Source organism: Palaemon carinicauda, chromosome 28 (assembly GCF_036898095.1).
Source record: "Palaemon carinicauda isolate YSFRI2023 chromosome 28, ASM3689809v2, whole genome shotgun sequence".
NCBI lineage: Eukaryota > Metazoa > Arthropoda > Malacostraca > Decapoda > Palaemonidae > Palaemon > Palaemon carinicauda.
The window spans coordinates 70,559,858-70,584,318 of record NC_090752.1 but is presented as its reverse complement, the minus strand read 5'-3'; the positions used below and the strand labels follow the sequence as shown (position 1 = coordinate 70,584,318).

Here is a 24,461-nt window from a genome sequence, read left to right as displayed (position 1 = left end):
ACCACGGTGGCGTTGTCGCACATGAGGGCTATTGCATTTCCCCTCAGACGATGGGCAAATATTGAGAGGGCCTTTTGAACTGCCAGTAGTTCGAGCAGGTTTATGTGGAGGAGCTTCTCCGGGGACCACTTTCCCTCTGCTGTCTCTTCGAGCAGATGGGCTCCTCACCCCTCCTTTGACGCATCCGTGAAGAGCAACATCTCCGGAGGAGCAGACGCGAACGGCACACCCCGTAGGGCATTCGCCCTGTCGGACCACCAGAGGAGCATGTTTCTGGTGTCTGGGGTCATCATGACTAGGGATTGAGGTGGGTCTCCCAGTGACCAGAGGTCTTTCAGATTCCACTGGACCAGCCTCAGCTTGAGCCTCCCCTGAGGAACTAGCTTCTCTAACTAGACCAGGTGGCCCACGAGTCTCTGCCACTCCTTGGCTCTCATTGGTGCATTTTCTAGGAATGGCCGAATCATGTGATCCAGATTGTCCAGCCTCTCTTGAGAGGGGAATGCCCTTGTTACCTGGGAGTCCAGGACCATCCCTAGGTACATCATCCTGGTGGTGGGGATCAACTGGGACTTCTCCAGAATGATGGTAACTCCCAGTTCCCGGCAGAACTGTAACAGCTTTGCCCCCTGCTCCTTTAAGGCTGCCTCTGAGGCTGAAAGAAGCAACCAGTCGTCGAGATACCTGAGCAGCCTGATGCCCTGCTTGTGTGCCCAGGCTGATACTACGGTGAATACCCTCGTGAAGACCTGAGGTGCCGTTGACAGACTGAAGCAGAGAGTCCTGAACTGCAGAGACTGGGCTCCCCACTTCACCCTGAGGAACTTCCTGCTGGAGGGGTGTATGGGGATCTGAAAGTAGGCGTCCTTGAGGTCCAGGGACATCATGAAATCCCCTTGCCTCCAGGCTGCCAGTACCGACTTCAGCGTGTCCATCTTGAAGGACGTCTTCCTGATGAACTTGTTTAGGGCCGAGAGGTCGATGACTTGTCTCCAACCCCCCGTAGCTTTTTCCACCAGGAAGAGCCTGCTGTAAAACCCCGGGAACGATTCCCGGACGGGTTGCAGTGCTCCTTTGTCCAACATGGCCGACACCTCCTGCAAGGCTGCTCTCCTCATGTGATCCTTGGGGGCCAGCCACTCCGCCCGATGCTCGGAAATCAGAGGAGGAGGTTCTGTCAGGAAGGGAATCCTGTATCCCTCCATGAGGACTGCCATGGTCCATGGGTCCGCACCGTTGTCCTGCCATGGTTGCCAATGGTATTTGACGCATCCCCCCACCTGTGGCGTGGGAAGGTGTAGGGGGCCTCTCTTCCTATCTCTTTCTGGGGAGACGGTTTGAGCAGCCTCGTCTCGGGCCCAAGTATTTCTGTCTAAAAGAAGGCCTGGGCTGGGGCTCCACTTCTGCGGGAGGGCCGCGAGGACTGATCCCAGGAAGGGGAGGGGGCTTCTGTCTAGCTGGTGGCGTAGGCGGGTAGGGCCCGTCCACAGACGGTCTTCTATGTGGAGGTCGTCTTGTTGCTGGCTGCTTAGGCTCAGCCGAGCCCTTGAGTTTCCCCACTCTTTCCATTGTCTCCGCTACCGTCTGTAGGGAGAACAGGGTCTCACCTCACATCGGAGCATTCCTAAGGAACTTGGCCTTACGCTCGGGGAGTCTACGAGGGAGCCTGTTTAGCACCGTGTCCCTCCTTCTTAAGATCCAGTTTGCTGTCTGAGTCAAGGACTGGAACATTAAGAATTTCATGGCCTTGCCTCCAGAGCGTATGAGCTCATGCAAGAGAGCTTGATTCTCCGGCACCGAGAGATCGTGGGAGAGTTGAAAGCCTGCTAAGGTGCATGCCCACCAGTCCAACCAGGAGGCCACACTGATGATGTTCTGAGACCTGTCCTCCATCATAGTGGCCTCTGCCTGTGAGAAGACCACTGGGGCAGTAAGGATCCTTCCATCCGTGCTGCCCTGGCTCAGAGCCGCAACAGCTTCTTCCATTGTCCGAGGCCCCACAGGCAGTCCGAATGGCACATAAAATATCTTCTGGGTCCTTAGTCCAGGCAGGAGCTTGAAGGATCCTTGAGGCCTGAGGGAGTTCTTGGGTCCTGATACAAAACGGTCGACGTGGTTCATGCCAGGGACACGTCTGGAGCCATTGGTAGGGTCAAGGATGGTTTCGGCTGTACCGGGTTGGCCACCATCCTACCCAAACCTGAAACCCAGGCTTGCTCTGAGGATGGTTTGGGCTCATCTAACCTGCGGTGGTGCTGTATGAGTGCTAACACTTTCCTGTAAGAGGATGCTTCATCAGGCGAACACTCTCCAGCATCTACTAGGCCCTCTACCACTTGATCCTCCGTGTTGGCTGCTTCTTCGATCATAGATAGATCCGTGGGGGCAGTCGCATCCCTGGCATCCAGCTGGCTCGACGGAGCGGCTATATCCATCACGGATGGAGCCCTCGAGGGGGAGGTAGCGGTCATGGGTCTACCCCCTCCCGGAGGAATCCATGGGATCCGTGGTGAGTGACTGCCATGCTGTGCCAGCGGCTGCATCCGATGCCTGGATGGAACCGGTGAGACTTCGGGCATGGGAGCCATGCTGCTGGGCTGAGCCAGCAGCTGCCTCCGCTGAACGGATGGAGCCGGTGACTTGCCGGGCAAGGGAAAGTTAGTGTATGCCAACAGTTGCATCTGAAGCGCAGATGGAGCCAAAGAGACACTGGGCAAAGGGATGATAGCGGCTCCAGCAGCCACCGCCGAGGGCAGGCACTGGAGCGGCACGAGCCCTGTTCGACCCGTAAGGGGGAAAAACTAATTTACCTAATTTTGCCCTCTTCTTCTTCTTGCTCTTTCTCATGGCAATTTTGGCCTTCTTCCTAGATAGGCCTGAGTTCGAGCTCGACTTCTTTCTCTTCGCCTTCTTTTTCTTTTACCTCATCTCCCGGTCGCTGGAGTCTTCCGACGATGAAGAGCTGGAGGCCGAGGTATCGTCCGAGGAAGACGAAGAAGAAAAGGAGCTATCCGAGGCCCCTGAGTCCTCTTCCACCAACATGGGGGCTTGCAATTGTGCTACCAGGGTCACGGGTTGCATGAAATCAGGAGGTAGCCCAACAGAAGGCGCCGGAGGCGTGAGCAGTGACCCACGAGGCAAACCAGCCAGAAAACTCTTCGTCCTGCCGCATGGGTGAACTGAAGGGCGTCTTGGCGCCGTCCACACAATGGAATCGGGGTCTGAAGAGCTCGTGGCTCGTCTTTTCCTGTCTTGGTCGGCCCCTGAAGACGCTGTACCTGAAAAACACTGCCACGATGGAGGGGAAGGAGCAGATGTTCCTGATCTCCCCCACACCGGATCCTAATTTGAGACGGGTCCTGTGGGCACCAGAACCTCGTTTACAGAAAGCCCTCCCGTAACAACAGAAGATTCCTCACTCGTCTGCGTAGGCACAATGCAATTTGATCTATTAAAATTAGACTCATGGGGAACAACAATGGGCTGTTTCCCCGCAACTGACTTACCTCGTCCCCTACTCTGGGTAGGGGAAGGGGAATCACTCTCCGAAGGAGCTGAAGGAGACGTTAACGGAGACACGAGACCAGGCTTCCTCGTTGACCGCTTTGATGCCTTCTTTTTCTTGGTACCGTGCAAGGCCCTTTGCAGTTCCAGCCAGGACTCACACTCCGGACACGTGGAAGCAGGCGAGCACACTTTGCCTCGACACGTGGTGCACAATGTGTGCGGATCGATGTTCACCTTGGAAAGCCATGCCCCGCATGACTTACCGGCCTTGGGACCGGGACAACGACGTTGGGATTCCATAAGGGTAATCACAAGCAACACAAGTAACACAAGGATCGGGAAAACACAAAGGGAACACGTGGAACACAATGGTGGGACGAACGGGATGTGAGAGAGACCAGCGAGATGTTATCTATGCCGCGACCAGATGCCTACTGGCGACAAAGACTCAGTAGCGCACCCATGCGCTGAACCCGGGTCGCCTCAGGGCACGTATCCATCTGCCATGGAGGGACCCGACAAGGGAAATGGAGGTGGGGGGACTGCGCAAAATTCTTGGTCGGATAGGGAGGAAATCCCAGATACTCCTAGGAAAGTAGTTTGAGGTAAGTACTCCATGTTGAAACAAATATAGTTTCAAAATCTGTGCCTTTGGTGTATTTATCAAATAACTTTGATATGGGACTGGTTCTTGGACTAGGATAGATTGGAGTCTGGAGGAATCTTGTAATCTTCTTTAAGTACAGTCAGCAACCACAGATCGGGATGAAGTCTCTTCCAAATGTGATGTAAGTATGACAGTTTACTTCCTACTGGAATTTGTAAGGAAGGATCATCATAATATTCTCTGATAAGATCTCCTAGTCCAGCCTGCAACTCTTCTGAAAAGTTTACAAGATGGGAATCCTGATGTTCTACCACTGATACGAAAAGAATTTCTTTGTGACAATTCTATGGCTATTGAAGCAATTGGCCTAAAATCGGAATCATGGGTACTCCTAGAAAGACGCTTCCGATTTCAAGTACCTGCTTGAGCAATCACTTACCGGGTAATTCTATTTACATCCAAAACTGAACCGAAAATATTGGAAGAAACCAATATTTCTATACCTCAGAGACTATCACAACTATTGAGCCACATACTAGTTCTCTCCTCTTAAATACACAAAGGCTGCTACAGCCTCAGAAATCACATCTGAAATATTTTTAACTAAACAAAACATAAACCAAAACCAAATTTAAATCCTATTGCCTGAAAATCTCTTTTCTAAAAGACTAGCAACATCTACTATAGAATCATCAAAGTAAGCATTTATACCCACTAGCATTTCTTCAATAAATCAGCTTGCAAACCCAGCATTCAAAGATTTTGTACTAATTCAATAATAGTGGGCTCTATACCAGCGCTTAAATTGAAATCTAGAACAAGATTTGAGGGCTGAATTGTAAATATAAGTAATAAAAATTTATATAAGTCAGAACATCGTGGTATAGCAAGATTTCAATGCTAAATGAGAAATAGAATTACAAGCCTTCATAAAAGAAGATAAAAATGTTGAGCGCTTTGAAGCTCATCACTAAAAAACTTAATTAATTAAGTGATGTATTAGAATTTGATGCTGAGATATTAACATCATCATCTCCACTATAATCAACAAGACTAGTCTTCTCCAAATATCCCCCTCAACTAAATGGAAGTTTCCTTTTGCACTCTGAAGTTTAACTTGGTCGGCAATCATAGAAACCTAATTGCCTATAAAAGCATACTGAGGTCTTTGCATTCCACAAAATGGTTATCTAAATAAAAATACAATAAAACAATACTAACTGAATCCAATGTAAGACATGAAGGGATGAGAATGACAAAATGCAGTTAACACAAGTCTGCATTATATGATATCTAAGATGTATTACACAGAAGGTCCTCAACTCTCAATTGGTTCCAAGAAGCTGTTTGTAAGTTTAATTTTGTTAAATTTTGGCCTAGGGTTGGCCTAACCTGAATCCCAAGCCTATGATTTCCAGCTACAAAAGTCAATAAATAGTTGGGTTTCATATGTAATAGATATAAGGTTATTACAAGTGTTGTTTTGCTTACTATTTTAAATGACATAATATTGTTTTATTACAGTATTCATCTTATCTTTGTTATTTTCAACTCGATTTGTGTTTATATCTCCGAATGTTTTTAAGTTGTGACTGCCTGTACCAGGGTTATCCCTAATAATAACTGATGGCCCAAGATCTTATTCAAGCATACGATGACACAAATTTTCAGCTAATACTTGTTTTACAGTGCAAAACAGTAGTAAACCAAGGGGTTTGGTTATCAATAGAAAACAAAACACATACTTATTATGTATGGTTTTGTATCAGGAAAACAATACAAAATAATGGGTTGACACACTTTCTTACACACATAATCTTATAATGTACTGTATAAGTCAAACACACACAATTCCTTACTTACCAAAGTCTGGTTTCAGCTGTGGTATGAAAACACTAACTGATCCGGCTCTTGGGTCCAACACAGCATCTTCCAAAGTTCTAGAAAGTAAATACATAAGAAAATAATGTCAATCATTACTAAAAGGCAGTTTAATAACATATCCTAACATGGCTGGCCTGAATTTTTTTTTTTTTAAATGTCGGCTACCCCCCAAAATTGGGGGAAGTGCCTTGGTATATGTATGTATGTATGTACCAATACCCTTAACCAAGTTGATTCCAAAATTTTACATTTGCTGCAGACTGATGTTTTGAGATCAAATTAAATCTAGTATGCATTTGTTAAAATCAAGTTTTTTGTCTGTTAACTTTTAAGATTATATGAAACAAGCAAGACAAACATGTGCTGGTCAATGTACAAATAAGTTAGGTTTCTATTGAATAGCAGATGTTTACCTAAAATATACCAATGCATTTTATTTTTATATCTTCATTAAATTACACTGCATTCATGGCTATAGCAGTTTCTTTCAAATATAAACCCCTACTAAATGATCATAGATTTAAAAAACTAAGTGATCAATACACCAGTCTTTTTCTCTAGAAAGATAATATTCTCATTGTACAAAATTCACTAAGAATCAAAAAATGAAGTTGGAAAATATTAGGTATTGGTTGGTTAGCTGGAGAGCAGATCCAAAAACCCTTAAGCAAACAGCTCTAGCAGTCGGCTATTCTACTGCAGATTATTGTTCACCAGTGTGGGAAAGATCATGCCATGCAAAGAAAGTAAATCCAGAACTTGATAGTCTGTTGAATAATCACTGACATATCAAAGGCAACACCCCTAACATCTCTTTATAGACTGGCCAGTATTGTAACACCTGAAATTCAAAAGATGCTATTACCAAAAATACCAGCAATTCCCATCCACAACTAAGAAATGCTTCTCTTGGTAAAGATAAACAAAGTCAGCGATCTGCACTAAAGATGCTTCAGAGCAGTACCCCTTCTATGACAGCAATTGCAGAAGATAACCCATATTGCATGGGAGACAGCTGCAAAGAACCATTGCAGGTACCCTGACATCTTTCCTGTACCTCACAAACCTAATTGTTGTGCAAGTGACTTCACAGACTGGTGGTACCTCTGAAAGTGTGGATGACAGAGAATTGTTCCAGGGGGAAGCTCTTTTGGAACCTTAACCAAAACAGCTAAGAAATCAGGATACCACTCTGCTTGTGGCCATCTGGGAGCAACTAGAGTCATCCTAAGTCCCAGTGTCATTAGCATTTTCGTGGATAAGTCAAAGAATCAGGTAGATTAAAAAAAGGAAGTGGCCATGTAAATTATCTAATGTGTTGGAAAACATCCTCAAGCACTGCCTATAGATCTGGAACAGAAAAAAACAGTCTTCCTTAGGTCACTCTCGTTGTCAATTATCTGCACAGCAATTGGAGAGCTCTTAGTGTGTTGGAGTGTGGCCTTCACTGCAGGAATTCTAATGCCAAAAACTTGTGTTGGAGTGTGGCCTTCACTGCAGGAATTCTAATGCCAAAAACTTGTCAATGTAGATAAGAGCCCTCCCGGATCCTAATGAGTGCTCCTCAGTGATAGAGCCAGAGATGTAGACACTATACAGGATATAGTGGACTGCACTCTCAAAGGAGAGAAGAGCTATACTGTATAGCTTCTTTGGCATCATCTTGGACATTGAAAAGGATGATGCCAAAGCATTCTTGGCCTTCTTTTCCTCTTCAAAGTGAACGCTTGCCACTAAACAAGAAGCTACCATCTGCAATCAACACATAGGGATGATTGCGAATAATGATGATCCCTACAAAAAGCAATGTATACAAATTGATCAACTACTTTACCACAAACTAGTTATGATGTTCGCACTTTCCCCCATATCCTGCTTAGCCTCAATAACAACAGATGAAGCCAGCAAAGCAATCATTCAAAACTTAAAAAATAAGAGAAAGAATTAATAAACCTGGTTATAGGGTACAATCATGTCAGTAACCATTGTGGCCAAAGACAAATGTGAAGTCTTTGACACAAGTGAGAGGGGCTATTCCCAAACATTCATCACCTGTCATTAGCTACTGCGTTAACAAACTTAACGGCCACCCCAGCTTTACTAAAGACATTCCCTATTTTAACAGATGATCGGTTTGTATATGCTTAGTACCAAACTGAATCTTTTCATGCTTCTCAATTTATTCCAGGACATATATCTAGCCAGATTTTCAGTTACAAAAGAGGCGATAGATCTTCAATATCAATAACTGTATGATAGGCAGATTAATACAACACACACAAAATACAGTATGTTATAAATCAAAAGAAAATTTTAAGATATGGACAAATCAAAATAAAATAGTAAAATACTACAATGATTTAGTCTTACAATAAAAAGATCATACATTAGAAATATACAGAGAATTGGTCCTTATAATGAAACAATGACGACCAAAACTTGGGACCAGGTAGTGGTTGTAGGCTTTTGCCGATCTTAATATAATGTAAAGCCTCAGTACTGAATTAGGATTAAATCCACATGATTATAAAAGAATATAGTTTACCATTCAAACCAGAATTACACAACAAAAGATTAAGATTGTGACCATATAAGCTATATAAACTCAAGTTCAGAAGCTTACTTGCTGGTAGTAAAAGGCACTGATACCATAAGTTTGTTGTTATGTGAACAAGATAGCTCATCCTCATTCTAATAAACATTGGTGGTACAAACACTACAGTTACATCAACTATTACATTCTCTTACCAGATTCAGCAGAAAAACAAAAAAGTAACTTAGGAATGTTTCTATTTGTGTAAGAGCATTTACAGTTTTTCAAAAATATCCATCCCAACATATTTCCCATTTAGAAAAATTCATAAAAATCGACCACTGTTCATTACTTCATTAGAAAAGATTTCCAATAAAAACATTACTCTATATTGGCATTAAAAACACAAGGCATGAAATGATGAGCAATTACCTCTCCTCCATTTCCACATCATCGTCATCATCTTCACCATCCGCGGTGATAACTTCATCCTCATCGACTGCATTTTCGTATACCATTGACATTTTATCTTTTTTTCTCAATTTACCTTTCAGAATACCTTCAATATCATCTTCTTCCTCTACACCTAAATCTGTCTGACGCATTAAGTGACGAATAATATCTTCAGCAACTGCGTTTCGGTAGACATCCAATTTTGAAACTCCCAAAACCTGCAAAAATCATTATGACATCATGTGGTATGTGTATGAATGTCTTCCTCTAGTCTTTAAACCTCAAGAAATAATGTAGTGTTCAAAATTATTATACTGTATAATGCTTGTCATGAACCCCCTGTGGTACACATTTATTAGATAGCCTAACTTTCATATATGCTATTTTTTCAATTACATGTGGTTTTCCAATGCAATTATTTACCACAAATCACCAAAATCTTAATATGCTTTCTCTCCTCAGGTATTCATAAGATGCAATGATAGATCGCAATACAGTGCTGGGTGGTTCCAAGAATAGAAGGTATAGGTGTTGTGATTAAAGTTATCAATAAATATATTAAAGTTGTAAAGATTCGCTTCATTGCAATAATCATTATGACTCACATGAAATATACAAATACTATTGTAAGCTATAAAAGACACATGCATTGAAGCCGCAATTTGAAGGCATTAAAGAAATGAAAAATTCAGTAAAGATTTAAATTAATTCAACGGCATATTTATGAATCACAGCCCTTCATTGGAACATAGGTGATGGTACCACACACGCCACCACAACCCTTGAACCAGCTTTGAGTGAGAAGCAATATCAACTCCAGGGGAGGCTCATAAAAATGGAAAATTCGGAGATAATTTGTATTTTTCCTTAACTACAGTGAACCCTCGTTTATCGCGGTAGATAGATTCCAGACCTGACCGCGATAGGTGAAAATCCGCGAAGTAGTGACACCATATTTACCTATTTATTTAACATGTATATTCAGACTTTTAAAACCTTCCCTTGTACGTAGTACTGTTAACAAACTACCCTTTAATGTACAGAACACTTAATGCATGTACTACAGTACCCTAAACTAAAACAGGCACAAATATTAAAGGCGACTTTATATCATGCGTTTCCTAAACACGCCAAAAAGCACGATAAAAAATGGCAACCAATGTTTTGTTTACGTTTAACTCTGATCATAATGAAGAAACAAACGCATTTACACATCTGTGTATAGGTTAGTTTTTGCATCGATTATATTGATTATTCAGTACAGTATGTTGATTTTGTTATTACCAATGTTTTACTTAATTTTTCTTAGGACTTCCAAATGAAATGTTTTTCTTTATGACGCCGCCTGAAACGACGGCGTCATAAAGTACGCTCAGTAAACAAACAAGGCATTTAACGCGCATGATGAAAGTGATAAATAATATTACAGTAAAAGCTTTTATAAAATATGTTATTACAAATATTATTTACCGTATCTATATAAAATCATACATACGTAGCAAAGCAGGAAAACAATTTACGAGAGAGAGAGAGAGAGAGAGAGAGAGAGAGAGAGAGAGAGAGAGAGAGAGAGAGAGAGAGAGAGAGTTGTTTTACATACGTAAATGTAAATTTTAAACAAAAAAAAAATAGCCCCATTTCATATAAAATAGATTACAAATATTTTACTTTATCATATTACAGTAGTCTGTATAATACTGTAAAGTTCAGTACAGTATGCTGTTGTTATAATCGTGGCGATGAAATTCTCACGAAACAAAAACACGCCATTTGATTACAACAGCTGATTCATTCTCTCTCTCTCTCTCTCTCTCTCTCTCTCTCTCTCTCTCTCTCTCTCTCTCTCTCTCTCTCTCTCTCTCTCTCTCTCTCTCTCTCTCTCTCTCTCTGTGGGCTACTTTTCACTACCTCCCATCCCTTACCTCTCTCTATCTCTCTAACAAATGATATCTTTGTTGCTCCTCAAAGTTTCATTTATATTGAAAATCAATCATGATTCAATTTTCCTTACTTTCTCCAATCTCGCACCATCGGTCACATCGCGGTATTTTCGAAATTTCTGGAAAATCTGCAATATATGTATATACATGGGTTATGAAAAAAATCCGCGAAGTGGTGAATCCGCGATGGTCGAACCGCGAAGTAGCGAGGGCTCACTGTAATACTAACCTGGAGTTATTTACGTGGATTACCTTTCAGCGTAACTGGAAAGTAGCCATTCAACTTTAATTTCGAGGTGGCAACCCTGCCTAACCGCGCGTGGGTAGACTGGGGGGTACCCAGCTGCCTCTATATGTACTCTCACAGCAATGAATGTTACTTTTGATTGCAGGCAGGACTTCTGTGGGACAGGTGATGGCTGGCCAATTTATATAAATAACTCCAGGTTTGATTTAGGGAAAAATTCGAATTATCACTGAATTTGTCATTTGTTCCCATACTAACAAGCCTTCCGTTATTCATGTGGATGAGTCACTCGTAAGGTAGGTGGAAGTCCTAGTTCTGGCATGGACATTGACCTGGTTTTACCTAGTACAGTATATGACTGTGGTCTAGGGAAAACTTTGACACCTGGCTAAAATATACAAAGTGAGTATAATAGCGTAATAGCGGCCTGTGCAATACATTGTAATAGAGGTTGTTGTCTTGTATGAACACCTTCCGAGTTTATATAGGAAAACAAGACATATCCCATTGCTTCCCTCGAAGAAAGCAATGGGGACATGGACAGTATACAAATATGTAACTTATACTATACTACAAAAGGGAAATGATATTTACCTGCAGAGGTTGAAGCCAGCTTGCAGAGACCCCCATGGTGCTGTACCCATAAGGAGGGGAAGATGAATAAAGGAAAGCCAGACATTCTCTCATTCATCCCATTCTCAACCCGGGTAACCAATGACCTTAACCAACTGCTACTTGCCCATCAAGGAGCCCGAAGTATCTTAAGCCACTTGTTGAGCAACCACCACAGGTCCGCTAGTCAATGTATCGAGTCTCCTGTGGGTCACGCCTTTTAAAGAATGGGCGGTGAAGGTGGTCTGTCTCTTCCACACGCCTGCTTGAAGTTCTTGCAACACGGAGAAGTTGCGTTTGAATGCACAAGGTGGGTTGATTCCCGTGACATCATGCGCTCTAGGTCGACGAGCCAGAGGAGGATCGGGAGCCAAGGCTCTTTCGATTACTTGGCAGATCCAGTAGGAAATCGTGTTCTTGGTGATCCTCCTCTTTACTCTGCCTGAGCTAACGAACAGAGGTGTTAGTCAGGGCCATGTTGCAGCAGTGCGTTTAAGATAGTGTCTCAATCTCCTCACTGGGCATAGTAACAACTGATCTCGGTCATTGGTTACAGAATAAAGACTCGCAATCAGAAAAGGCCCGAATCTATGGTCCAGTAGCCCCAGATTTTGAGTCTTAGCAATAAACTCAGGGAAGGAGCCGAGTGTCCCTTCCTCCCATCCCCTTGAATGGGCGATGTCCTACGAGAGGCCATGTAATTCACCGACTCTCTTTGCCGAGGCTAAAGCGAGCCGGAACGCCATCTTCAAAGTGAGGTTTCGGTCAGTTTCATGGCATAACGGTTCTTGGAGGTCCCTTTAAGGATCTCAAGATGCGAACCACGTTCCAAGGAGGAAGCCTAATCTCTGACTGAAGGCAAGTGATCTCATAACTCCGTATGAGTAAAGAAAGCTCCAACGAAGAGGAAATATCCACTCCCTTCAGCTTAAAGGCAAGGCTTAAGGCTGAGTGATAACCTTTCACCGCCGAAACTGAAAGGAGCTTTTCCTCCCGAAGGTATACAAGGAACTCCGCTATTACTAGAATAGTGGCATTAAGTGAGAGATATTCCTTCCACGACACCAACCACAGAATACTCTCCATTTTGCTTGGTATACCGAGGCTGAAGACCTACGCAAGTATCTGGACATTTGTTCTGCAACTTGTCATGAAAAGATCTTCTGAGAGAGGAGAGGCTGGATAGTCTCCACGCGTGAAGTCAAAGCGACTGCACGGTCTTGTGGAAGATGTTCGCGTGTAGTAGTTTGAGTAGATCTGGTCATGGAGAGAGCTCTCTAGGTAGATCTACTACAAGTTGCAGGAGGTCTGGAAAACACTGCATGATGCCATAGCAGAACTACAAGGGTCATCATTAGATCTATGGATGCTCTGGTCTTGTTGAGCAGTCTTCTCATCAGACAAAACGGGGGAAAGGCGTACATGTCGTTGTTGACCCACCGTCGTCCCTAAGGGTTCGGGTCTGGAGAACAGTACAGCGGAAGCTTGCTGTTCAGATATGTTGAGTATAGGTCTACAGTCGGGGAACCCCACAAAGTCAGGACTTTGTTGGCTATCTAATGATTCAAAGACCATTCGGAGCCTACTATCTGAGTCGCTCTGCTCACATTGTCTGCGATCACATTCCTCTTGCCTGGAATGAATCAAGCTGATAGATACCGAATGTTCTTCTGACCATCTGAGGATCTTTACTGCAAGATGGCATAAAGGGTGCGAAAAAGTACCGCCCTGTTTGTTTATGTAAGCCACTACTGTGGTGTTGTTGCTCATCAACACCACAGAAAGACCTGCCAGCAACTGTTGGAACTGATGAAGAGCTAGATAGGCCTCTCTCATCTCTCGAAGATTTATGTGCTAGTACCTTTCTGACTCTGACAAAAGGCCGGAGAACATATGGTGCAGCAGGTGAGGCCCCCACCCTTCTTTTGATGCATCTGTGAAGAGCATTAAATTCGGAGGGGGAACAAGAAAATTCTGGCCCTATCAAAGGTTTCCATCTACCAACTCAAATCTGTCACTAAATCCTGAGTTATGGGAACTTGGGTGTCTGGTGGATCGGAGTGTTGACTCCACATGGACTGCAGCTGCCAATGCAGGGATCTTATCCTGAGACAGCCGTTTGGAACAAGACGGACGAGAGAGGTTAGATGACCTAACAGACTCTACCAATGAGTGGCTGGAAGAACTTCTTTTTTGAGGAAGGGTGCAGCCACTTCCTTCAGTCTGTGTACCTAGAGCTTGAGCACCATCTAGAAGTGTGCTCAGATCGTGATGACCTACGATCCTTCAGATCTTCTGACAGTCGCGAACGGCCATCAAGGGATGAGTGTCCAGAAGGGCGAGGCGATGGCGATGCTCATCCATTGGCGCTGGTTCCCAGAAGATCTACACCTACAACCTGCAGGTCCCTGTGGGGAGAAAGGGTTGAAGATTAGGGGACGATGAGGTCCCAGGATGGAGAGGGGGTTCGTTGTCAGCAGGAGGTCGTTGGAGAGGCGAACACAAGCGATCACCTCGTTCGCTCATGGACCTCGCACATTTCCAGAAAAGGAGAAGTGTCCTTCCTAGCACCATGCTGAAGGCGCAGCAGCTCCTACTCGGAAGGGGGTCCCGAAATCCCTAAGGACGACCACACCTGCTAAAGATTTGAAAGGGAGAATGGCTCCCTGGCAGCTGGAGGTGAAGTTGCTCCTCTAGGGGAAGCAACATCCTCCCAATGCCTCGGGGTTGCCAGGGAGTTAGTTGATCTGTGCTCCTACTAGATCGTCCCTTGGAAGAGTGCAAGCGAGAAGGAGCTTTTGAAAGAGATTTGGTAGAGTGTAAGCGATAAGGAGCTTTTGAAAGAGATTTGATGATGCACGAAGAACGCGCTTTCCTCGCCCCTGTGGAAGAAAGATCACAATTAGCCTTCTTCCTGCGCTGCCCAAATTTCTCCAATTGGGAAGCAGGCCATTCCCTACACTCTGCGCAGGGCAAGCCCTGCTTGCAGCGATGCCCTCCGCCAAAAAACACAAGAAAGTGCAAGTCAGTCTCCAACGAAGACATGAAAGTACCGCACGCGGCACCCTTGCGTCCTGGACAGGTTCGCATGAAGGCGAGTGTAGAAAGAACACGCATACCTGAAAAGAGAAAGCAAAAATCAAAAAATCCAATGGCAGTCAGGGAGGGAGAGGACACGCCCGATCTCTACCGAGCCATAAGAAAAAGTGACGTCTCTCACTGCTGTGAGAGTATATATAGAGGCAGCTAGGTACCCCCAGCCTACCCACTCAAGCGGTTAGGCAGGATTGCCACCTCACAAATAAAATCTAATGGCTACCTTCCAGCAACGCTAAAAGATAATCCACATAAATAACGGAAGGTTTGTTAGTATGGGAACAAATATCTAATAAGCTTAGAATAAAAAGGTGGGTATAATTTTCTGTCATTATTTTAGGAACTAGAGCAATACCTAAGAATAATAAGTTGTAATGAGGAAATCACTTTAATTATCAGTTAAAATAACTACTTGAGATATCAATATTGAATTAATTTTGATTCATAAAAAATATGGAGAAAATCCCACTGCTTACTATCCCAACCTTTACAATAATTAACTTCAACAAATACCTATAAACCACTGTACAGTATACTAAACAACCCCATATCATTATTAGTAAGTTACACAAAGGCATTCAATACGAAAGTCTTTTTACAGTCTTTCTAAATAATTTATACATCCCACTATAACTGCGAAAAATGTAACTGGGAAAAACAAACCTTAAAATAAAAATATCTTTCTTATCATTTCTTAATTTGAGCCTTTACCTTTAGGAATGGTTTGATAACTGCGAGAATGACTTTATTGTCTAATTCTTCTCCACCAATTTTGGCAAGTTCCTCCATGATAATGCCACATAAGTGTAGCTTTATCCCCAAGGGTGTAACATTGGTATGGTCGTCTGCACGAATAACGTCGGCATCAAGAATGTTCATGTATCTTACAACTTCTTTGACAGTCCACTGCTGTAGTTTTAAATGGACGAAAACTTGTCGAAGCACTCTTCTCAAAAACTGAAAATAAGAGGGAATAAGATTGACTGGTTTCAAAGAATACTAATTATTTGCTGGCAAAAGTTTGAATACTATTTGTGACTTATTGAAGCCAATATCAAACATAACCTATAACATAGGTCAATCAGTTTAAAAATATGAAATCATCCACAGGCATATCAACAAACTAATTACAATATTCCTTAGTAGTGAATTATGGAGGTTATGATATACGGTATTACTGTAAAAACATTGTTTCAAACATATACTTCTTTATATAAATAAATACTTCAGACAGAAATATTTATCCACAATAGGACCAGGTTTTCAGAAAATGACATTTTTAAATTTGTGAACTGCTACCAGCTAAGCATAACTTCACAGACTAGGCTATCAATCTAGTTCACAACTTTAAAAATGCTAAAAATGTTTTCAAGTACTATATAACCACATTTAAAATGATAAAATTAACTTCAACATACAGGTGCAATATGTGTACTTTCTCCTCATTGCTCCTTACAAATATAATAAAGAAAACACATGTTTATGGAAAATCTAATGACATTTAATTTTTCTTATACAATTGGAGCATTCTAATGCAAATATTTCCGTAAAAAAAGACAAATTTTTAAGAATTATGTTATTTTTATAATAAAATAAATTTTTGAATATACTTACCCGGTGATTATAATAGCTGCAACTCTGTTGCTCGACAGAAAACTCAACGGAAAAAATTCGCCAGCGATCGCTATACAGGTTGCGGGTGTGCCCAACAGCGCCATCTGTCGTCCAAGTACACAGTACTCAATGTAAACAAAGAACTCAATTTTCTCCTCGGTCCACTGCGTCTCTATTGGGGAGGAAGGGAGGGTCCTTTAATTTATAATCACCGGGTAAGTATATTCAAAAATTTATTTTATTATAAAAATAACATTTTTCAATATTTAACTTAGCCGGTGATTATAATAGCTGATTAACACCCAGGGGGGTGGGTAGAGACCAGCATTATATGTTTACATTATTATGAGCTAAAAATTTTTATTTCATTTTAGAAGTTATCAAAATAACAAAAACAAAATAAATAGGTACCTGGTAAGGAAGTCGACTTGAACAATTACTCTGCCTTTTTAAGTACGTCTTCCTTACGGAGCCTCGCGATCCTCTCAGGATGCTGAGCGACCCCTAGGATCTGAAGTATCAAGGGTTGCAACCCATACAACAGGACCTCATCAAAACCCCTAATCTAGGCGCTTCTCAAGAAATGACTTTGACCACCCGCCAAATCAACCAGGATGCGAAAGGCTTCTTAGCCTTCCGGACAACCCAAAAAACAACAATAAAAACATTTCAAGAGAAAGATTAAAAAGGTTATGGAATTAGGGAATTGTAGTGGTTAAGCCCTCACCCACTACTGCACTCGCTGCTACGAATGGTCCCAGAGTGTAGCAGTCCTCGTAAAGAGACTGGACATCCTTAAGATAAAAAGACGCGAACACTGACTTGCTTCTCCAATAGGTTGCGTCCATTATACTTCGCAGAGATCTATTTTGTTTAAAGGCCACGGAAGTTGCGACAGCTCTAACTTCATGTGTCCTTACCCTCAGCAAAGCTTAGTCTTCCTCATTCAGATGGGAATGAGCTTCTCGAATTAACAGTCTGATAAAATAGGATAAGGCATTCTTTGACATAGGCAAAGATGGTTTCTTAACTGAACACCATAAAGCTTCAGACGGGCCTCTTAAAGGTTTAGTTCGTTTTAAATAGAACTTAAGAGCTCTGACAGGGCATAAGACTCTTTCTAGTTCATTTCCAACCATATTCGATAAGCTTGGAATATCGAACGATTTTGGCCAAGGTCGAGAAGGTAGCTCGTTTTTGGCTAGAAAACTAAGTTGTAGAGAACATGTAGCCGTTTCAGATGAGAAACCTATGTTCTTGCTGAAGGCATGAATCTCACTGACTCTTTTAGCTGTGGCTAGGCAAACCAGGAAAAGTGTCTTTAAGGTGAGATCTTTCAGGGAGGCTGATTGTAGCGGCTCGAACCTGTCTGACATGAGGAATCTTAGTACCACGTCTAAATTCCAACCAGGTGTAACCAAACGACGCTCCTTCGTGGTCTCAAAAGACTTAAGGAGGTCCTGTAGATCTTTATTGTTGGAAAGATCTAAGCCTCTGTGACGGAAGACTGATGCCAACATGCTTCTGTAACCCTTGATAGTGGGAGCTGAAAGAGATCGTTCTTTCCTCAGATATAAGAGGAAGTCAGCTATTTGAGTTACAGAGGTACCGGTCGAGGATACTGATACTGACTTGCACCAGTTTCGGAAGACTTCCCACTTCGATTGGTAGACTCTAAGGGTGGATGTTCTCCTTGCTCTAGCAATCGCTCTGGCTGCCTCCTTCGAAAAGCCTCTAGCTCTCGAGAGTCTTTCGATAGTCTGAAGGCAGTCAGACGAAGAGCGTGGAGGCCTTGGTGTACCTTCTTTACGTGTGGCTGACGTAGAAGGTCCACCCTTAGGGGAAGTGTTCTGGGAACGTCTACTAGCCATCGAAGTACCTCGGTGAACCATTCTCTCGCGGGCCAGAGGGGAGCAACTAGCGTCAACCTTGTCCCTTCGTGAGAGGCGAACTTCTGCAGTACCTTGTTGACAATCTTGAACGGAGGGAATGCATATAGATCTAGATGAGACCAATCTAAGAGAAAGGCATCTATATGAACTGCTGCTGGGTCCGGGATTGGTGAGCAATAAATTGGGAGCCTCTTGGTCATCGAGGTTGCGAAGAGATCTATGGTTGGCTGGCCCCAGGTGGCCCAAAGACTCTTGCATACATCCTTGTGGAGGGTCCATTCTGTTGGAAGAATTTGTCCCTTCCGACTGAGGCAATCTGCCATGACATTCAAGTTGCCTTGGATGAACCTCGTAAGTAGCGATATGTTTAGATCTTTTGACCAGGTGAGGAGGTCCCTTGCGATCTCGTACAGCGTCAGTGAGTGGGTCCCTCCTTGCTTGGAGATGTACGCCAAAGCCGTGGTGTTGTCCGAGTTCACCTCCACCACTTTGCCTTGAAGGAGAGACCTGAAGCTTTTCAAGGCCAGATGTACCGCCAGTAGCTCCTTGCAGTTGATACGCATTGTCCTTTGACTCGAGTTCCATATTCCCGAGCATTCCCGACCGTCTAATGTCGCGCCCCAGCCTACGTCCGATGCGTCCGAGAAGAGAACGTGGTTGGGAGTCTGAACAGCCAGGGGCAGACCCTCTCTGAGGTTGATACTGTCCTTCCACCATGTCAGGCAAGACTTCATCTTCTCGGAAATGGGAATCGAGACCGCTTCTAGCGTCTTGTCCTTTTTCCAGTGAAATGCTAGGTGATATTGAAGAGGACGGAGGTGTAGTCTTCCTAATGCTACGAACTGTTCCAGGGATGATAGCGTCCCTATCAGACTCATCCACTGCCTGACTGAACATCGTTCCTTCTTCAGCATGTTCTGGATGCATAACAGGGCTTGGCTTGTTCTGGGGGCCGACGGAAAAGCCCGAAAAGCTAGACTGTGAATCTCCATCCCTAAATACACAATAGTTTGGGATGGGACCACTCGAGACTTTTCCATATTGACAAGGAGACCCAATTCCTTGGTCAGATCTAGAGTCCACTTTAGATCCTTCAGACAGCGACGACTGGAAGAAGCTCTGAGAAGCCAGTCGTCCAAGTAGAGGGAGGCTCGGATATCCGCTAAATGAAGGAATTTGGCTACATTCCTCATCAGCCTCGTAAACACAAGAGGAGCTGTGCTTAGGCCAAAGCACAGGGCTTGAAACTGGTAGACAACCTTTTCGTAAACGAATCTCAGAAAAGGTTGGGAGTCCGGGTGGATGGGGACGTGGAAGTAGGCGTCCCTTAGGTCTAACGAGACCATCCAGTCTTCCCTTCTGACCGCTGCTAGAACCGACTTTGTGGTCTCCATGGAGAACGTCTGCTTTGTGACAAAGACATTCAGCGCACTGACGTCTAGCACCGGCCTCCACCCTCCAGTCTTCTTTGCCACTAAGAAGAGACGGTTGTAGAAGCCCGGGGTTTGATGGTCCAGGACTTTGACTACCGCTCCCTTTTCTAGTAAGAGAGACACTTCCTGTTTCAATGCTCGTCTCTTGTCTTCCTCTCTGTACCTGGGGGAGAGATCGATGGGAGATGTTGCTAGAGGGGGTTTTCGTACAAACGGGATCTTGTACCCCTCTCTGAGCAACTTCACAGATTGTGCATCTGCGCCTCTCTTCTCCCAGGTCTGCCAGAAGTTCTTGAGTCTGGCTCCCACTGCTGTCTGAAGAAGCTGGCAGTCAGACTCTGCCTTTAAAGGACTTGGTTCCTTTCTTCTTTCCACGTCTCCCTTCGGCACGAGCACCTCCTCTGCTGGAGGCTCTGCCACGAAAGGGCGGAATAAATCGGGACGCTGGAGTGTCCATCCTTGGTCTAGCTGACAAGGTAGGCAAAGGGGTGGCTTTGCGAGCAGAGGACGCAACCAGATCATGAGTATCCTTCTGTATCAAAGAAGCAGCGATCTCCTTAATCAAGTCCTCTGGAAAGAGGCACTTGGAAAGAGGAGCAAACAGAAGTTCGGATCTTTGGCAAGGTGTCACTCCAGCTGACAGGAAAGAGCAAAGGTTCTCACGCTTCTTGAGGACTCCGGACACGAAAGATGCAGCAAGCTCATTAGATCCGTCACGTACGGCCTTGTCCATGCAGGACATGATGAGCAATGAAGTCTCCTTCTCTGTCGGAGAGATCTTCCTGCTTAGAGCTCCCAGACACCAGTCTAAAAAGTTGAAGACCTCGAAGGCTCTAAATGTCCCTTTCAAAAGGTGGTCCAGGTCCGAAGATGACCAACATATCTTTGAGCGTCTCATGGCTAGCCGGCGGGGAGAGTCTACAAGACTTGAGAAGTCGCCCTGGGCAGAGGCAGGAACGCCCAAGCCGAGAACTTCTCCCGTGGCATACCAGACGCTCGATCTAGAAGAGAGTCTAGCAGGGGGAAACGTAAAGGCTGTCTTCCCTCGACTCTTTTTGGACTGCATCCATTCTCCTATCACTCGTAAAGCTCTCTTGGACGAGCGTGCGAGGACGAGTCTAGTAAAGGCAGGCGAGGATGACGGCATACCTAAAACAAACTCTGACGGAGGAGAGCGCGGAGCCACAGACACAAACTGGTCCGGAAACATCTCTTTGAACAGTGCTAAAACCTTCCTAAAGTCGAAAGAGGGTTGCGTAGACTTAGGCTCGTCAAGATCCGAATGTGGTTCATCTACGTGAGCAGCACCATCATCATCAGAAAGACCATCATCCGAGTATTGAGGAGGAAGCGGCAAAAGAGTAGGTAACGGCTGGTTAGCTGAGTCCGGTCGCACGGGTGCATGCGTGACTGAGCCGGACGCAACGTCATGGAACTGTTGCCCAGTCTGTGAGCTGGCAACAACCATAGCAGCGCGGGGACGCACAGCGTCTACTCCAGACTGTCTAGCCTGATGTGGGTGAGCAGTGGCCACCACAATGGGTTGCGGAGGTTGACGCACCGCGTCAAAACAAAACAACTCTGACGGTTGTTGTACCTCACGAACGTCAACGGAAGGCTCCGTGCGTCGTTGAATGTCAACATGCGGCTGGCAGGGCACACTGGAACGCATGGGTGGCGGAACTCTCTCAACTGGAGTGCGCAAGAAGGTCGCCTGTGTGATTGGTTGTAGGCAAAAGGCTGTACTAGCTGGTGCAGCAGCAACCTTCTCCGCACGCAAGTCCTACATCAGAGACGTTAATTGGGACTGCATGCTCTGCAGCAAAGACCACTTAGGGTCTGCAGGAGCAGGTGCGGCGACAGACGGTGTAACTGTCTGAGGCGGTACCGCTTTACCTCTCTTAGGAGGTGAGCAGTCATCTGATGACTGCAGCGAGTCCGAACTGACCCAGTGGCTACAACTGGGCCGTTGGACTTGCGCGGAAGGGACCGACTTGCGCTTCAACGGTCGTGAGACCTTGGTCCATGGTTTCTTGCGAGAAACCTCTTCCGCAGACGAGGTATAAATGGGCTCTCTCGTCTTTGTGTGGTGGGGGCGATCTTGGGTAGATACGCCCGAAACCACAGAGGGAACGTCTGTTCGCTGATTAAAGCCTCTCGAACCCATTTGTCGTACGACATTGCTTCTCCCCTGGACTTGGGAGCTTGCAAGAGGTCTCGGACTAGGAGGACGACAGGCACGAACAGACGAACCCTCAAGCGCAACACTATCCACAACACTATCACTCACTTTGTCACTTCCCACTGCACTTTTACACTTCAGCTCCTTGACATCTGCCATGAGCTGATTACGGTCACTAGCCAGTGACTCAACTCTCTCACCCAGAGCTTGGATGGCACGCATCATATCAGCCATCGAAGGTTCCTGAGTGCCAGAAGGGGGGTTAGGAGCAACCACTACAGGGGAAGGAATAGGTTGTGGGGCATGAGGAGAGGAAATGTCAATAGATCGAGAGGAACTTCTCCTAACTCTATCTCTCTCTAGCCTACGTGTATATTTTTGGAATTCGATAAAATCGAATTCCGAAAGCCCAACGCACTCCTCACATCGATCTTCCAATTGACAGGTTTTATCCCGACAATTGGAACAAACAGTGTGAGGGTCGATAGAGGCCTTCGGAAGACACCTTGAACAGTCCCTAGCATTACACTTCCTAAATTTTGGGACTTGAGAAGGGTCAGCCATTTTGAATTGGTCAAAGGGGAATTCAAAAACTATCCAAAGTCATCAACAAATAATCCGTAATCAAAAAAAGAATGCAAGGATTTTTGAAGAGAAAGCCTGCACAGCGAAAGCTCAAAACTAGAATAGTATACTTCACCAAATAGTTGTGAAAACAAATCCAGTTAGCAACAGCGAATTAGTAGGTCTTGCCGGTAGCACGACAGAGAGAAAATTGAGTTCTTTGTTTACATTGAGTACTGGGTACTTGGACGACAGATGGCGCTGTTGGGCACACCCGCAACCTGTATAGCGATCGCTGGCGAATTTTTTCCGTAGAGTTTTCTGTCGAGCAACAGAGTTGCAGCTATTATAATCACCGGCTAAGTTAAATATTGAAAATTAGAAATTTACTAAGCTGTATTTCCAAACTCTACGCATACTAAGTAGCAATTAGAAAAAAAAAATAAAGGCCAAACTTTATATAAAGGGAAATTATAAGCATTTATAAGTGACTTCTCAATCTAACAAATTTTGTAGTGACTAAATTACAAGTTGACAGACCTTTGTAATGTTTGCAAAGTACTTGGTACAAAGGCACAATTTATTCTTGAAAACTTAAATGGCAACAACTGTCTAGTAAACAACTACCAATAACCATCCAACTGAGATATTATTGATTAAAGGCTTTATGACACTGATAAGAATTATGCAATACAAAATTAAGGTATCTTTCAATAAATACAACATGTGCTAATTTATGTTATTAATTAAAAAAAAGTTCAATTCCCAAGGTCAAATGAAACTTGAACAATTATTAAGCATTTCTTACCATCATAAATTTATCCATTCGAAATACATCTATACCATTCCACTCTCGTGCAAAAGTTCGGAAGGCTGCTGACGTAAAAGTGTAGCGATCCTTTGGATTTACCAAGTCATGAATCAAATAGCTGATCTCCTCTGCAACATCTTCCTGCATAAAAAAAATCATGGAGCTTTTAACAAACAACACCAAACAAAAGAATTTAATCAAATCTATTACTGTACTAAATATAGTCTGGAAAAAACAAATGAACAGATACAGGTCCCCCAAAAGAGAAAAAAGGTCTCTTGGTGGTATATCTTAAAATAGCTTGATATTCAAAATGTTTCAATTCCAAAACACATTTCACCAAAATAAAAAATTCAAAGCCAGAAAAAAGCTAACATTCGTTTTGGCAAAGGATTTGGATATTCCTCTACTTAAATTTCTACTAACTGTAAGTAAATGAATCAAATTTTATAATGCAAAAGTCCCAGTAACATTCAACAATGTTCTGTCCATACTACCGACTCACAGACAAATGGTATACTGCACATCATGAGAGTACTGTAAAGTACATATAAGGAAAAAAGAAAAAAGGCAAGCCTCACCAGGTGGCTTATATCAATGTATAATGTAGTAAGTTGACCAAAGAACCAGCCACCCATAAAGATACCCCTTCCAGAGTTATTGGGGCCTTTGACAGCCAGATAGCACTTAATTGGATCCCTCTCTGGTTAAGGCTCATTTTTCTTTCGCTTACACATACACCGAAGTCTGGATTATTCTTTCCTCATACACCTGACAAGACTAGGATAACTAGAATATTCTTAATTACTCAAAGATTTAACTACTGGACTGTAATGGTTTAGTGGCTATTTTTTACTTGGTAAGGGTAGAAGCACTACCACTAAAGTTATTGGATCCTTTGACTGGCCATACAGTACTGTACTTACATTGGATCCCTCTCTCGGATTACGGCTCATTTAATCTTTGCCGACACATATACAGATTAGTCTAGCCTATTCTTTACATATTCTCCTCTGTCCTCATACACTTGACAACACTGAAATTACCAAACAATTCTTCTTCTCTCTAAAGTTTAACTACAGCTCT

General features: G+C 43.8%; 2 protein-coding genes across 3 annotated transcripts in view; one reads left to right on the top strand and one right to left on the bottom strand.

The window, feature by feature from the left end:
- The window catches only part of Hn (phenylalanine-4-hydroxylase), a 331,150-nt gene that overhangs the window by 97,539 nt on the left and 209,150 nt on the right, over nucleotides 1-24,461 (top strand). The window lies entirely within an intron of this gene.
- Nucleotides 1-24,461, bottom strand: part of LOC137621361 (ribosomal RNA processing protein 1 homolog A-like) — a 98,003-nt gene that overhangs the window by 17,571 nt on the left and 55,971 nt on the right. Inside the window, exons 3-6 of the mRNA XM_068351660.1 lie at nucleotides 23,373-23,516; nucleotides 15,591-15,836; nucleotides 8,964-9,202; nucleotides 5,978-6,054 (exon numbers count right to left, since the gene is read on the bottom strand). Coding sequence (XP_068207761.1) covers nucleotides 5,978-6,054; nucleotides 8,964-9,202; nucleotides 15,591-15,836; nucleotides 23,373-23,516 — 706 coding nt within the window. The remainder of the gene's footprint in view (nucleotides 1-5,977; nucleotides 6,055-8,963; nucleotides 9,203-15,590; nucleotides 15,837-23,372; nucleotides 23,517-24,461) is intronic.